At 32.7% G+C, this 12,494-nt stretch overlaps 2 protein-coding genes across 2 annotated transcripts in view; one reads left to right on the top strand and one right to left on the bottom strand.

Annotated features, from left to right (window-relative positions):
* Nucleotides 1-9,079, bottom strand: part of LOC136040975 (signal transducer and activator of transcription 5B-like) — a 206,711-nt gene extending 197,632 nt beyond the window's left edge. Inside the window, exon 1 of the mRNA XM_065725449.1 lies at nt 8,972-9,079. The gene's annotated coding sequence lies outside the window, so the exon portion shown is untranslated. The remainder of the gene's footprint in view (nt 1-8,971) is intronic.
* A 1,863-nt stretch (nt 9,080-10,942) lies between these two features.
* The window catches only part of LOC136040967 (uncharacterized), a 26,740-nt gene continuing 25,188 nt past the window's right edge, over nt 10,943-12,494 (top strand). The window contains exon 1 of the mRNA XM_065725436.1: nt 10,943-11,207. Within this exon, the coding sequence (XP_065581508.1) occupies nt 11,005-11,207 (203 nt within the window). The 5' untranslated portion in view covers nt 10,943-11,004. The remainder of the gene's footprint in view (nt 11,208-12,494) is intronic.

The following is a 12,494-nucleotide window of genomic DNA, read 5'->3' as shown; positions in this document are numbered from 1 at the left end:
TAGAGGTCCCGTTTGAATTGCTTGTTAAGGTCCCGCTTCTTGTTCCTGAAACAAGCTGTTCCTGAAAGTTTTTTCCATCTTGCCTTCGTAGGTTTATTAAAAATCAGAGAAACTATTAGGTAATAAGTAAAGAAATCATGATGAAAAACATCTTGAAGAAAAATGCCTTAGAAAACGGTTTGGGATGTCTTGAAACGTCTTGTAAAACGTCTTGAAGAAAAATGTCTCAATAACTTCTTCCCCCCCCCCTGCTTAACTAGTGGGGACTCTAACATTCCCTATTACGCAACAACCAATAGTAAACACTCTTATTACGTAACAAGCAAAAGAAGACAAATCCTTTTATTTAACAGCTTTTTCCCTGGCCCTCTAACAAGTCCTATTATGTAACAACTAAAAGTAAACAAACTCTATTTCGCAACATCTGTTTTCCTGACCCTCTTACAGTCCCATTACGTAACAACCAAAAGTAAACAAACTCTATTACATAACACCTTTTTTCCTGGCCCTCTAACAAGTCCTGTTGCATAACACCTAAAATCTATTAGGTAACAATCACGGTAGTTCTATAGTAAGGAAGCCTTGGCCCTCTTAGGTTTTTTAAAATAAGTGATTTGGTAAATAACACATGTAATTCTGAGAAAGTATTCCCTATGACATAACAGACATCTGCATTTCTTCGAAAACATTCCATATGACGTAATTAACACCTTCATTTCTTAGAAAACATTCCCTATTAGATAACCTGCATCTTGAGGAAGTTTAAAAGAAGTGTCAGGATCGGAATTCGAAGTGATAGGGTCCCAGTGGAGTCCGCAAGGCTTTCACTACTAAGTGGGAGAAATTGACGGGGGGCAACCCCCTCATATACGTAAAAATTTCTATTCGTTTTAAGATTTAGTGTTGCTCTTTACTTTCAATTGGAAAAAACTGTTTTTATTTGTATTTGATAAAACAGTTCGTGGTAACGAACTGTATGTAAGGAGCAACCCGACTCAATATTAACTGAAACTACATAAAACAGATTTTGATTGTGTTCAATCAAAACTAAGAGAAAGCCATTTAGCCAAAAAAATTAATATAAAAACACAATGTTTGTGTATAGTAAAGCACAATATTTACTCAGTACAGTATATTGATACATTTTTTCTAGAGGTTTTTCTAGAAGTTACAGGTTGTTTATTTGAGGCTGTTTGTTTGAGGCCCAGAGGTTGTTTATTAGGGTAGAAGTATTTCTTTTATTTTCTCTCTTCTTTAATGCTGTTTACTTTTCTTTAGCACTAGTGATGTTTTCTTTGTGTTTATTGTTTTGAAAAGCTCCAAGTGCTTTTTCCATTTTGGGTGAAAATAGATTAATAAATAAAAGAAACAGAACCCAAATTTGAAACAGCTAGAGTAGCTCAAAATATATAAACAGCTAGAAATATATAGCTATAGAACATTCCATACAGCTATAATATTCCATCAAGCTACAGAATATATAGAAAAGGCTAGAATTATAGGAGCCTCAGCGGTTACCATACAAATATCTTAACGCGATTTGATCAACAGAGAATTTTTTTTATGTATCCAGAATGAAAGTTTTTGTCTCATTGTGAAATATTTCTATGCAAGCACAAGTGCAACTCAGTCACAGCACAAGAAACATAGCAGAAGCATGATTACTAAATCCAATACTATACATAAATTAGTTTATTTTTGAATTCTAGGTTAGGATTAACTGTGGATTTTTCACATATTTATTGAGTGGTCATAAAGTTTTTCACTGTCCTATTAAAAACGTCAAATTTGTGCTTCATTGAGATGAATGATGAAATGAATTCGAAATGAGTGATGAAATGAATTGAATTCAAAACGCGAAATGTTTACTTCCATCAACCAGACAAAGTGAAAGGAATTCAACATAGAATGATTTCAAAACGTATTTTTCTCTGTTTCTGAATGAAATGAAAAAAAAATATGTGTACTTCCATCAACCAGCTAAAGTTAGCATATCTGTTTGTCTAACTAGCTGAACAATTAAATTTCCAAAAGTTTATCACAAAAAGCTGAAATGAAATTTAGCAAAAATTGTATTGTTAAAAGAATGAAATCAAATTTGTTTCATCATAACAGAAACAGAAAAAAATTTCTTTTCTGTATCCAGAATGAAAGTTTTTTCATGTCAATATGAAAGACTTCTATGGAAACACAAGTGCAACTCAGTCACAGCACAAACATAATACTTTGCATTGAGATGTTAATGAGAAAAAGTTTTTACCCTAGATTAAAATAAAGACGTTTAATCTTTTCAGTGATGGAGATGGAGGTGGAAAATGTGCCACTATAGTGGATAGTAAGGTTGTGATGGGTGTTTACATTTTTTTTTCTATTTACTTTTCCTTGGCCTGCAATGAGTTTGATTAGCCAAACTACTAAAAAAGTAGTGTTGAGAAACAGCTATTTACACTACCTCAACAGCTTTCACAAATTAAAATATAAACTTGTACTTGTGTTACTTAATTAAAAAATAAATGGTCAAAGTGTGAGTAGGCTGAAAAGAGAAAACCAAGAATCAGAATTAATGTTATTAAGTTAACCAACTTGAACTGACAATGTGAACAATTTTTAATTCAATCAAACTGGAAATGAGTAAGACGAACAATAAAGGAAATCAGTAAGAAGAAAAATTAAGAACTGTAATGACTTTTGTTAACAAACCAATTTGTTTGTGTAGTGCTTAAACTTTGATCCAATCAAACTAGAAATGACTAAGCCCAAAATTAAAGACTATGATTTCATGATATATATGAGTAGCTCCCATATCAAAAGAGAAACTTAAACAAGGATGAAAGCAAATGATACTTGGTAAATGTAGTATGTATCCATAGGGTTAATGTTTATTAAACATGTTATTTATCAAGTGTAGATAGCAGGAGTAAATAGAACTATGTGGGGATAAGAAAAATAAGAAAAGAATAATGAGGAATTTTGTGCTTTAAATTTTGAGATAGCATCCTTTTAACATGATGAGAACACCATTGTTCTTCAGGAATAGAGATATGTAATGAGATAGACAATGGTTTCACCATTGTCACAATAACATTCAGTAAATTTCTAAAGAGAAAGAAGGGAAAACAAAAGACAAAAATTGCCTTAAATCTATAGCTTGAAATTAATGCAAAGATAATGAAAGCTTGTGGAAAAAAACAAGCAAGCATTCCTGCAGAAATTCTAGTAACACTTCTGCTCAAACTCAGAAATGCTTCCTGTCTCAATGAATCAAGAATGGAATTTTCCTTCATCAGCAGTCAGCATTTTTTCTAAGATGTAATAGGACATGGACAAGGAGGTCATTACTCTTTTGTTATTATTGGAGCATGCATTCAGTCATTATAATATTCTTATTGGATTCATTTATTGGCATTCATTTTTAGAGAATCCACAGAACCTTACCTTTTGTCTATTGGAACCTTTATAACTTGTATGTCACCATTATGAATCTTTTCTTTTTATGATTGAGTATCTTACTTGTTTATGTTGACATTATGTAGGTACATTGGCCCAAACCTCCATTTTGTCCTCAAAACCAAAACCTGCACTTGAGGTAAATAAAGCCTACACCTTCAGACTGACTGTTAGTACACACTTATGACAAGTCTAGGCTGAATTTAACAGGAGCAAAGAAGAAGTGTAACACTTTGGTAGAGTTTTACTGGAGGGGCTTCTTACTATCTTGAAAAGGTAAAATTGAGTTAGGTGAAGCTTTCAGGAATGTGTCCAGGGACTAAAATATAGCTTACCCTGGGAAGGTATTGTCAAGCTACTATCTTTACTCTTTCCTTATTTCTGGGCTGGCTTACATACATGACAGATCTATAGCTTTCTAAAATTTTCCAAAAATAATATTTTACCATGGTTAAATTCTAGTTTAGGGATTTTGTGCTATCTTGGAAAGTAGTTGAGTTAAATAAATAAAACTTTTAGGAAATAATCCAGGGACTAAAAAATATCCTGGGGAGGAATTGACAAGCTACAATGCCTACTCTGTTCTTCTTTCTAGGGCTTAGAAGATTGCATATATGACAGATTACTTGTAATTAAAAATGTTTTACCTTAATTTTAAGGTTTGAATTTCTTTTTCATTGGCTTTAGGTTTTGAAAATGTAATTCCCATAATTTCAGTAGAATTTCAAGCCAAATTAGGAGATTTTTTCCTAAATTAAGAGACAGATTTAAGCCACAAATCTTAGTAAACTTGCTAAATAGTGACTCTTTAGAAGAAGACATACTAGAACAAAAAGAGAGACATTTTTATGTTGCTAATTGCATGCCTTTTTTATGGTCAAAGTTGTGCTTGTGACAATTAGCCCCCCCCCACTGATAGTTTCAAAAACAGCTCGAAGCTGTATGAAAAGTTAAACAAAAAATGGTACCATTAGATTCCTTATTTTATGCTCCTTTTTATAAGTACAGTAAAATTACCCTGAAAATACACTCCTCTCCCCCTGATGGATACATATATAGCCTAATAATCTATTTATTTTTGTTCTTTCCATGGTTTGATCTATGGTAAAAATCAGTTGTAGGCCCATAAGACCCTCATTTTTTCAGAGGCTTCAGGCTCTTTTAAAATTTCTGCAAATTTGTTTTCAAAATAACATTTTGCAATTAAGACTAAGAAAAATAATAATTACCATCCCTGAATCAACTGCAAATAATAATTTTTTCTCACAGATTTTTTTTTTGTTAAGAAAGATGTTTTCAAAGTTTTGCTCACTATGGACTTCTTTAACCTTTTGAGGCCCAAATGAGGGCACAAAGGAGAATTTTCGTCAGAAATAACAATGCAACTATGGAAGAGCATAAGCAGAGGCATCATGTGATGTACATATTTTTATCCTAGCCAAATTTTCTTGTAAAGTGCAAATTTACTAAGATGTGGTTTAATCCTGTTTTCTGAGGCTATAATAAAAGAAAAATTGAGATAGCTAAGACATGTTCAACAAATGAAGGATGACATATTGCCAAGGATTGTCCTTGTTGACCAACAATCTAGGGCCATGAGAAATAGGTGGTCCCCAAATGAGGTGGGGGGATTACTCAAGAAAAGAATTGGAGGAAATGGGTACTTACTGTGAGGATGTAAAGAAGAAGGTTTTGAAAAGATTGGGATAGAATAGCTCCAACCTTTGGAGTTTGAATAGCTGTGTTGGCCTCAGGCAGCTCAGCACTGTAGTAAGTTTTTAGTAGGCCTAGTAGAGGTAATATTTCCTCCAAGAGAGCCTCTATTTTGTCAATTCATCCAAATCTTTTAACCCTTACAAATCAGGATTGAGCAGAGGTATGAGGCTGAAAATAATTTTTAATGCTTCATTTGAGTTATAGGCAATGGTAAAATTTTACTTTAGCTACTTTGAGCTATCTTGGAAAAGGTTTAATTCAGAAAACAAAACTTTCACGGATGGGTCTATAGGCTAAAGTATGTCCTGGGAAGGTATTTTGAAGTGCCTATCTCCACTCCTTCTCCCTTGAAAGGGTCCTTACCTTCAATGACCTTTAAAATCTGTGTATTATAAAAGTGAAACCTTGCAGTATAGATCTTCTACTTAAATGAAATACAGCAAAATTGTTTTCAGCTTCACAACTTTGCTCAATCTCAATTTATAAGGTTTTAAAGATATGCAAATAAATTTCCTAAATTGGAAAAAAAACATTGATATGGCTCAAAATTCTACTCAAATAACAGGAATTACATTTTCCAAACTAAAGCCAGAGAAAAAGAAACTGATAACTGAATATAAAGTTAAAATGTTATTATTTTTTTTATTTCAAACCTGTCATGTAGACAAATTTTAGGACCCTCTCAAGGGAGAAGGAGTGGAGGTAGGTACTTTAAAATACCTTCCCAGGACAAACTTTAGCCTGTAACCTATCCCTGAAAGTTTCATTTTCCTAATCTAAACCCTCACCAAGATAGCCAAAAGTAGCTAAAGTAGAATTTTACCTAGGCTATATCTATTTCCAAGGTTTCACTTTTGTTAAACTACATGAAGATAGGCTAATAAAAGTTTATCAAATATCAGTACCCTCTGGAAGAGAGCTGTGCACTTCAAGATACCTTCCTGGATATTATTAAGGTTCAGGATCTATTCCTAAAACTTTTATTCTGCTAACTCAACTGCTTTTCAAGATCACCAAAGGCCTCTAATATAGAACTTAGCCCTAGGAGGTATGCCTGTTAGAAAGAACCTCTCTCTGCCAAATTGGCTTTTTATATTGAAATTATGTAGTAATAAACAGAACTTGAACTTGATGTGTGTTATAAAAGTGAAACCTTGTAAAATAGATCTTCTGCTTGAATGAAGTACAACAAAATTGTTTCAGCTTCACAACTTTGTTCAATCCCAATTTATAAGGTTTTAAATATATACAAATACATTTCCTACATTTTGAAGAAAAAAAAATAGATATGGCTCAGAATTCTATTCAAATAGCAGGAATTGCATTTTCAGAAATAAAGGCAGAGAAAAAGCAACTGGTAACTGAAAATTAAGGTAAAATGTTGTTTTGTCAACATCTCAATTTATAGACTTGTCATGTAGGCAAATTTCAGGGCCCTCTTAGAGGAAGAAGGAGTGGAGTTAACTACTTTAAAATATCTTCCTGGAATATACTTTAGCCTGTAGACCCATCTCCAAAAGTTTCATTTTCCTAACCTAACCCCTTTCCAAGATAACAAGAAGTCAGAAACTAGAATTTTACTGAATGCAGAATAGTCTTTATAAATAAGGTTTATAATAACAGACTATTCAGGTAGCTAAGAAATGAATTTACCTTAATAGTCAGAGTTATATCCTAAATCCTAATTTAGCATGCATTTGTGTAAGAAATGATCTTTAGTCCTACCTCTATATAGGCCTAGACCAATTGAGGGTATATATTTCCACATTGAAGGGGGGATAAAATTCATTTCTAATGCTAATGAATGTTAAATTTGGATTTAAGATGCAATACTGACTGTAGTTTGAAATTAACCCCCACCCCCCTAATGTGCAAATTTATACTCTGAGTTAGTATATAGACCTACAGCCTGGAATACCACCAGATGGCCAATTTGACAGTTTATATAGGCCTATACACAATTCTATAATTAGCCAACCAGTATTATAGGCCTAGAAGCCCAGCTGGACATAAGGAAACATGTTAAGAAAACAATTTTTACTCCATAATAAGCAGAATAATCATGGTTTAACATATTTTGCAGGAGAAGAACTTTTTTCCTTGTTTTTCTAAGAAATTTATTAATTTCTTAGAGCCTATATATTTACAGAGTATAAATTCCCACCCCCTAATGTGTAAATATATATCCAAAATTGCATCCTGAATCTAAATATAAAAAGAAATTCTTTTCTAAGAAATTTATTAATTTCTTAGAACCTATATATTTACAGAGTATAAATTCCCACCCCCTAATGTGTAAATATATATCCAAAATTGCATCCTGAATCTAAATATAACAGAATTTTGCATCACAAAAGAACTTTGCATCCATATTAACCATATGGTGGATATACCTATAGCCTAGGGATGGGAGTAAAGTTAATTTCTGACACAAACGCATGTTAAATTTGGATTTAGGATACAACTCAGTAAAATTCTAGTTTAGTAACTTTTTGTTATCTCAGAAAGGGGTTAAGATAGGAAAATGAAACCTTCAGGGATGGGTCTACAGGCTAAACTATGTCCTGGAAAGGTATTTTAAAGTACTTTGAAGCCTTTTCTTCCTCTCCCTCTAGAGTGTCCTGACCTTTGATGACCTTTAAAAATATGTGTGTTATTAATCATGCTTTAATGAAGTACAACAAAATTGTTTTCAGCTGTATGACTTAGCTCAATCCTAATTTATAAGGTTTTAATGATATGCAAATACATTTCCTAAAAAAAAAAAAAAAACATTGATATGGCTCAGACTTCTACTCAAATGACAGGAATTGCATTTTTCAGAACTAAAGGCAGAGAAAAAGCAACTGCTAACTGAAAATTAAGGTAAAATATTGTTTTATCAAAATTTTAATAGGTATAGACCTGTCATGTAGGCAAATTTCAGGGCCCTCTAGTGGGAGGAGTGGAGGTGGGTCTTTTCTTGCTTGCAAAACTACTGCACACTCACCATTATGGAGTTATTCTGGCCCAAATATTCTTGTATTTATACATATAGAATTGTAATCATTTCTATTTTTGTTGATTGGATATTTGAAATTGCAAATCTGTAATAGTTTAGAAACAAATTTGGGCTATATACTTGCACATTAGGAGGGTGGGGGTAAAGCAGAGCACATATTAAATATGTAAACTAACCCTTGATGAATTTAATATATGCTATTCTTTAGACCCCCCCTCCCTAACATGCCAATATATAATAACTCCATAATGGTGAGTTTGCAGTAGTTTTGGAAGAGAGAAAAAATGTTCAAAAAGTCAAAATGCATCTATTAACAATAATTTCATGACCCCAAAAAATTGTTCAGGTAATATCAACATTGACTCCTGGGATATACTTTAGCCTGTAGACCCATCCTTGAAAGTTTCATTTTTCCTAACTTAACCCCTTTCTGAAATAGCAAGAAGTCACTAAACTAGAATTTTACCTGCAACTCTAACATTAGAGGTAATTTCATTTCTTAGCTACCTAAATAGGCCATTCATATAAACCTTATCCCCAAAAATAGCAACAAATAAGCATAACACTTATAAAACCAGCAAACATTTATGTATCATAGGCTAAAGCATTGAGGGTTTAGAAAGAGAATTGAACGAGGAATAAAGCTCATTATTCCTTTCTTTAAGGCCAACGTAATTTGTGTCTAAGCCTACAAGCAAAATTATATGTCATAATAAGGTTCTAGGCTATCATTATAGTCTATTCATCAAATTTCAGAGAATATTCATGTTAAATCAGTCAAGAACAAGGGATGTGGGACAAACTTACTAAAAACGAATTCTAGAAGGCTATTGTAAGACTGGCCCAGCCAGGCTTCGAATTTGTTTACTTCATAAAAATGTTCTGGCGATGTTGCTGGTGTTGTGTCACAGCTGTGGGCTAGACGTTGAGGGACTTGTTTTATTTGGGTCTTAAATCGTTTTGCTCCGGCCCTGTACATGCTAAATAAATTAAAAATTTCTTTTCAAAGCATAGTAAAAAGTAACATTAAAACTTGAACCAAGCAGAAATCATTACTTATATAAGGAGAGCTTACCTCTTCTTACTTCTCTTCTCTATGCATACTCTCACCTTTCAGTAAAGCGCGAATAAAAATCGAGCTACGATTGGAGTGCAAGGAGGGAAATTTCCCACTTCATATATCTAGTACTTTCTGTTCGTTTTAAGTTTGATTAGTATATCAATTTAATTTTGGGTACATTCTAAGTTTATTTTTGGCTTGATTATTTTACGGACAACTTCCACATTCAATTATCTAGTGATTTCTCTTTGTTTTGAATTTGAGTTGAATATAAGTCGTATTTTTTGTAATTTGTAAGTTCATTATTGGTTTCATTGATATTAAGTTTTTTTTAACTTTTAGTTGCTTATTCACTATAATGTCAATTATTTTTTAACTCTGCTGAAGACATATTTTCGCTCTTTACTTTTGTTAATAAAAACTTATTTTTTTATCTAATTAAGTATATAAGGAGGACTTCCCTCTTCTTAATTTTCTGCTCTGTTAAAGTAATTATGAGAGAATCAAAGAAAAGAGACCAGAATATGGACAAACCATCGGAAAAATGTGTGTACTCCATTGTTGGCTGCCTGCCAATAGATTTCGAACCTTAATAAAGAAAATATAAGATCTCATTTGTGATTGTGACTCCTTTCTAGTTTTCCAGAAACATTTTCCTACAGAATTTGGTGGGAGCAACAAAAAAAAATCAAATTTTTAATAGTAATGAATGGTAAGTAAATAATAATCTTTGTCAATAACAATAGTATAAGAGTAATATTATCTCTCATATTTATGTCATTATTCATTATTTATTTATCTATCATTTTTTTCATTATCATTATTCATTTATCTAATATTCGTTTTTAGAACCCATTTATTTATTCATGCTTTCTTCATTATTTCATTATTTATTACTAGTTAAATATTTATTATCTATAATTAATTATTACTTCACTATTTTTTTCATTTACTTCTCCTTTGCTTCATTATTTACTTCCCATTTATTTATTCATTCTTTCTTCAACTATTTTTTTCTTCATTGTTTACTTATTCATTATTAATACTTCATTATTTATTGCTACTTTCTTCACTATTAACTTTTGCTTACGTCATGCTCAACTAATTTTAAATTTTTTTGCTCGTTTTAAGTTTTTATCTGGCTGTTTAATCTTTTTTTTAAAACCTTTTTTTAACAAACTCCTGTTTGTCTTTTAGTACCTGTTTGACGTGGATCGTTGTGAATGTGACAGTGAATATGATCGGTCCCGTCCTTTGGTTTAATAATAACATTATAAATTATGCAACTAAGTTATAGATCCTCACAAACTGGAATTATTGTTGTATTTCCACTCTCCACAAAGAGACATTGTAAAATTCTGAAAACAACTTTAAAACATTCTAAAATACATATTCGTATTATTTCTTAAGGCGTCAAATATAAACCCGAATTGTATGTACTTTTCCACATGCGACTCTTTTCTTCAAATTCATTTAATGGCAAACAGCTAAAGCAATAGCAAGTTTGGCACATGGGAATTTCAATGCGTATATACAATCCGTATTATGTATTTGACCAACAGGAGGTTTCAAAAAACTTGGCTCTGTTTCAAAACAACAAACCACAGAAACTTCTCTCAAGCTCAGGCCTAATTAAGCATTACGTTCATTATGCAGATAGTGTAACGTACGCCTGTAGTTGTTATCACCTACCTTGTTTAGACACAGGCAGATAAAAACAGTGCTTGCGGCGTGAATTTTAAAATAAAGAAGTAGCTCACCCTATGCATATTGGTAGGATATGGCTTCTGATCAAGTTAGAGCAGTAGGAGTTGGTAGGGGTCGTGGCAAGTCAATTCAGCCAAACTTTGATGCACCCTTAAGAAGACCTACTGCTGATTCTCAGGGTTCATATGATAGTCTTGACAAGGAAGAATTTGGTCCAGTCAAAATAGATACAATTGAAAAGATCACACAGGGAATCAAGTCTTCAGCTGCTCTCAGGTTATTATATTTTCTGTATAAGGATAAGTTAATATCGCTTATATCAGGATAAAGCCAAGGTAAAATTCTAGTTAATTGACTTCTTGCTATCTCAGAGAGGGTTTAGGTTAGGGAAATGTAACTTTCAGGGATGGGTCTACAGGCTAAAGTATGTCCCAGGAAGATATTTTAAAGTAACCACCTCCACTGCTTCTCCTTCTAGAGGGCCCTGAAATTTGCCTACATGACAGGTCTATACCTAGGCTATTGAAATTTTGACAAAACAACATTTACCTTAATTTTCAGTTACTAGCTGCTGTTTCAGTGCCCTTAATTCTGAAAATGCAATTCCTGTTATTTGAGTAGAATTTTGAGCCATATCAATGTTTGTTTTTCAAAATTTAGGAAATGTATTTGCATATCTTTAAAACCTTATAAAATGGAACTGAGCAAAGCTATGAAGCTGGAAACAATTATGTTGTATTTCAATTAAATAGAAGATCTATTTTGCAAGGTTTCACTTTTATAACACACATATTTTTAAAGGTCATCAAAAGTCAGGGTCCTCTATAGGGAGAAGGAGTAGATAGTTGCTTCAAAATACCTTCCCAGGACATATTCTAGTCTGTAGATTTATCCCTGAAAGTTTCTTTTTCCTAACCTAAACCCTTTCTGAGATAGGCCTAGCAAGAAGTCAGTTGACTAAAATTTTACCTAAAGCCAATAATCACTCCCTAGCTTTTAAAATCCTTGAAAACAGATCAGGTGAAGTAAGGTCATGGGTAAATCCCCCAGAACTGAGACAATGCATAAAATCAGACATATATTTCGATTATAATGTTGAATTGGTTTTTTAAATTGGTTTCTTTTTGCTATTTTCCAAAGTAGCAAAGTATGAAAATCAAAATAAAGGAATAAAACCCTCAGGAATCTATCCAGACCCATAATGATATCTTAGGACCTTTGATGAACTTTTATAGGGTACTGGGATCAGGATTGTAATTTGCAATAGGATAGGGGAAGCAACTGCCCCTTTCAGACAATGGTTTGCCCCCAGACCTTAGTTCCCCCCCCAGCTGAAATTTAGTATCAATAAAATTCTAGTTTTGTAACTTCTTGCTATCTCAGAAAGATGTTAGGTTAAGAAAATAAAACTTTCAGGAATGAGTCTAAAGGTTAAAGTATGTCCCAGGAAGGTATTTTGAAGTACCCACCTCCACTCCTTCTCTCTCTAGAGGGCCCTGAATTTCCTGAATTTCCTACATGACAGGTTTATACCTATTGAAATTTTGACAAAACAACATTTTA

This window comes from Artemia franciscana, chromosome 21 (assembly GCF_032884065.1).
Source record: "Artemia franciscana chromosome 21, ASM3288406v1, whole genome shotgun sequence".
Taxonomy (NCBI): Eukaryota; Metazoa; Arthropoda; class Branchiopoda; order Anostraca; family Artemiidae; genus Artemia; species Artemia franciscana.
The sequence above is the reverse complement of the archived record's forward strand: the minus strand, read 5'-3'. Positions and strand labels throughout refer to the sequence as shown.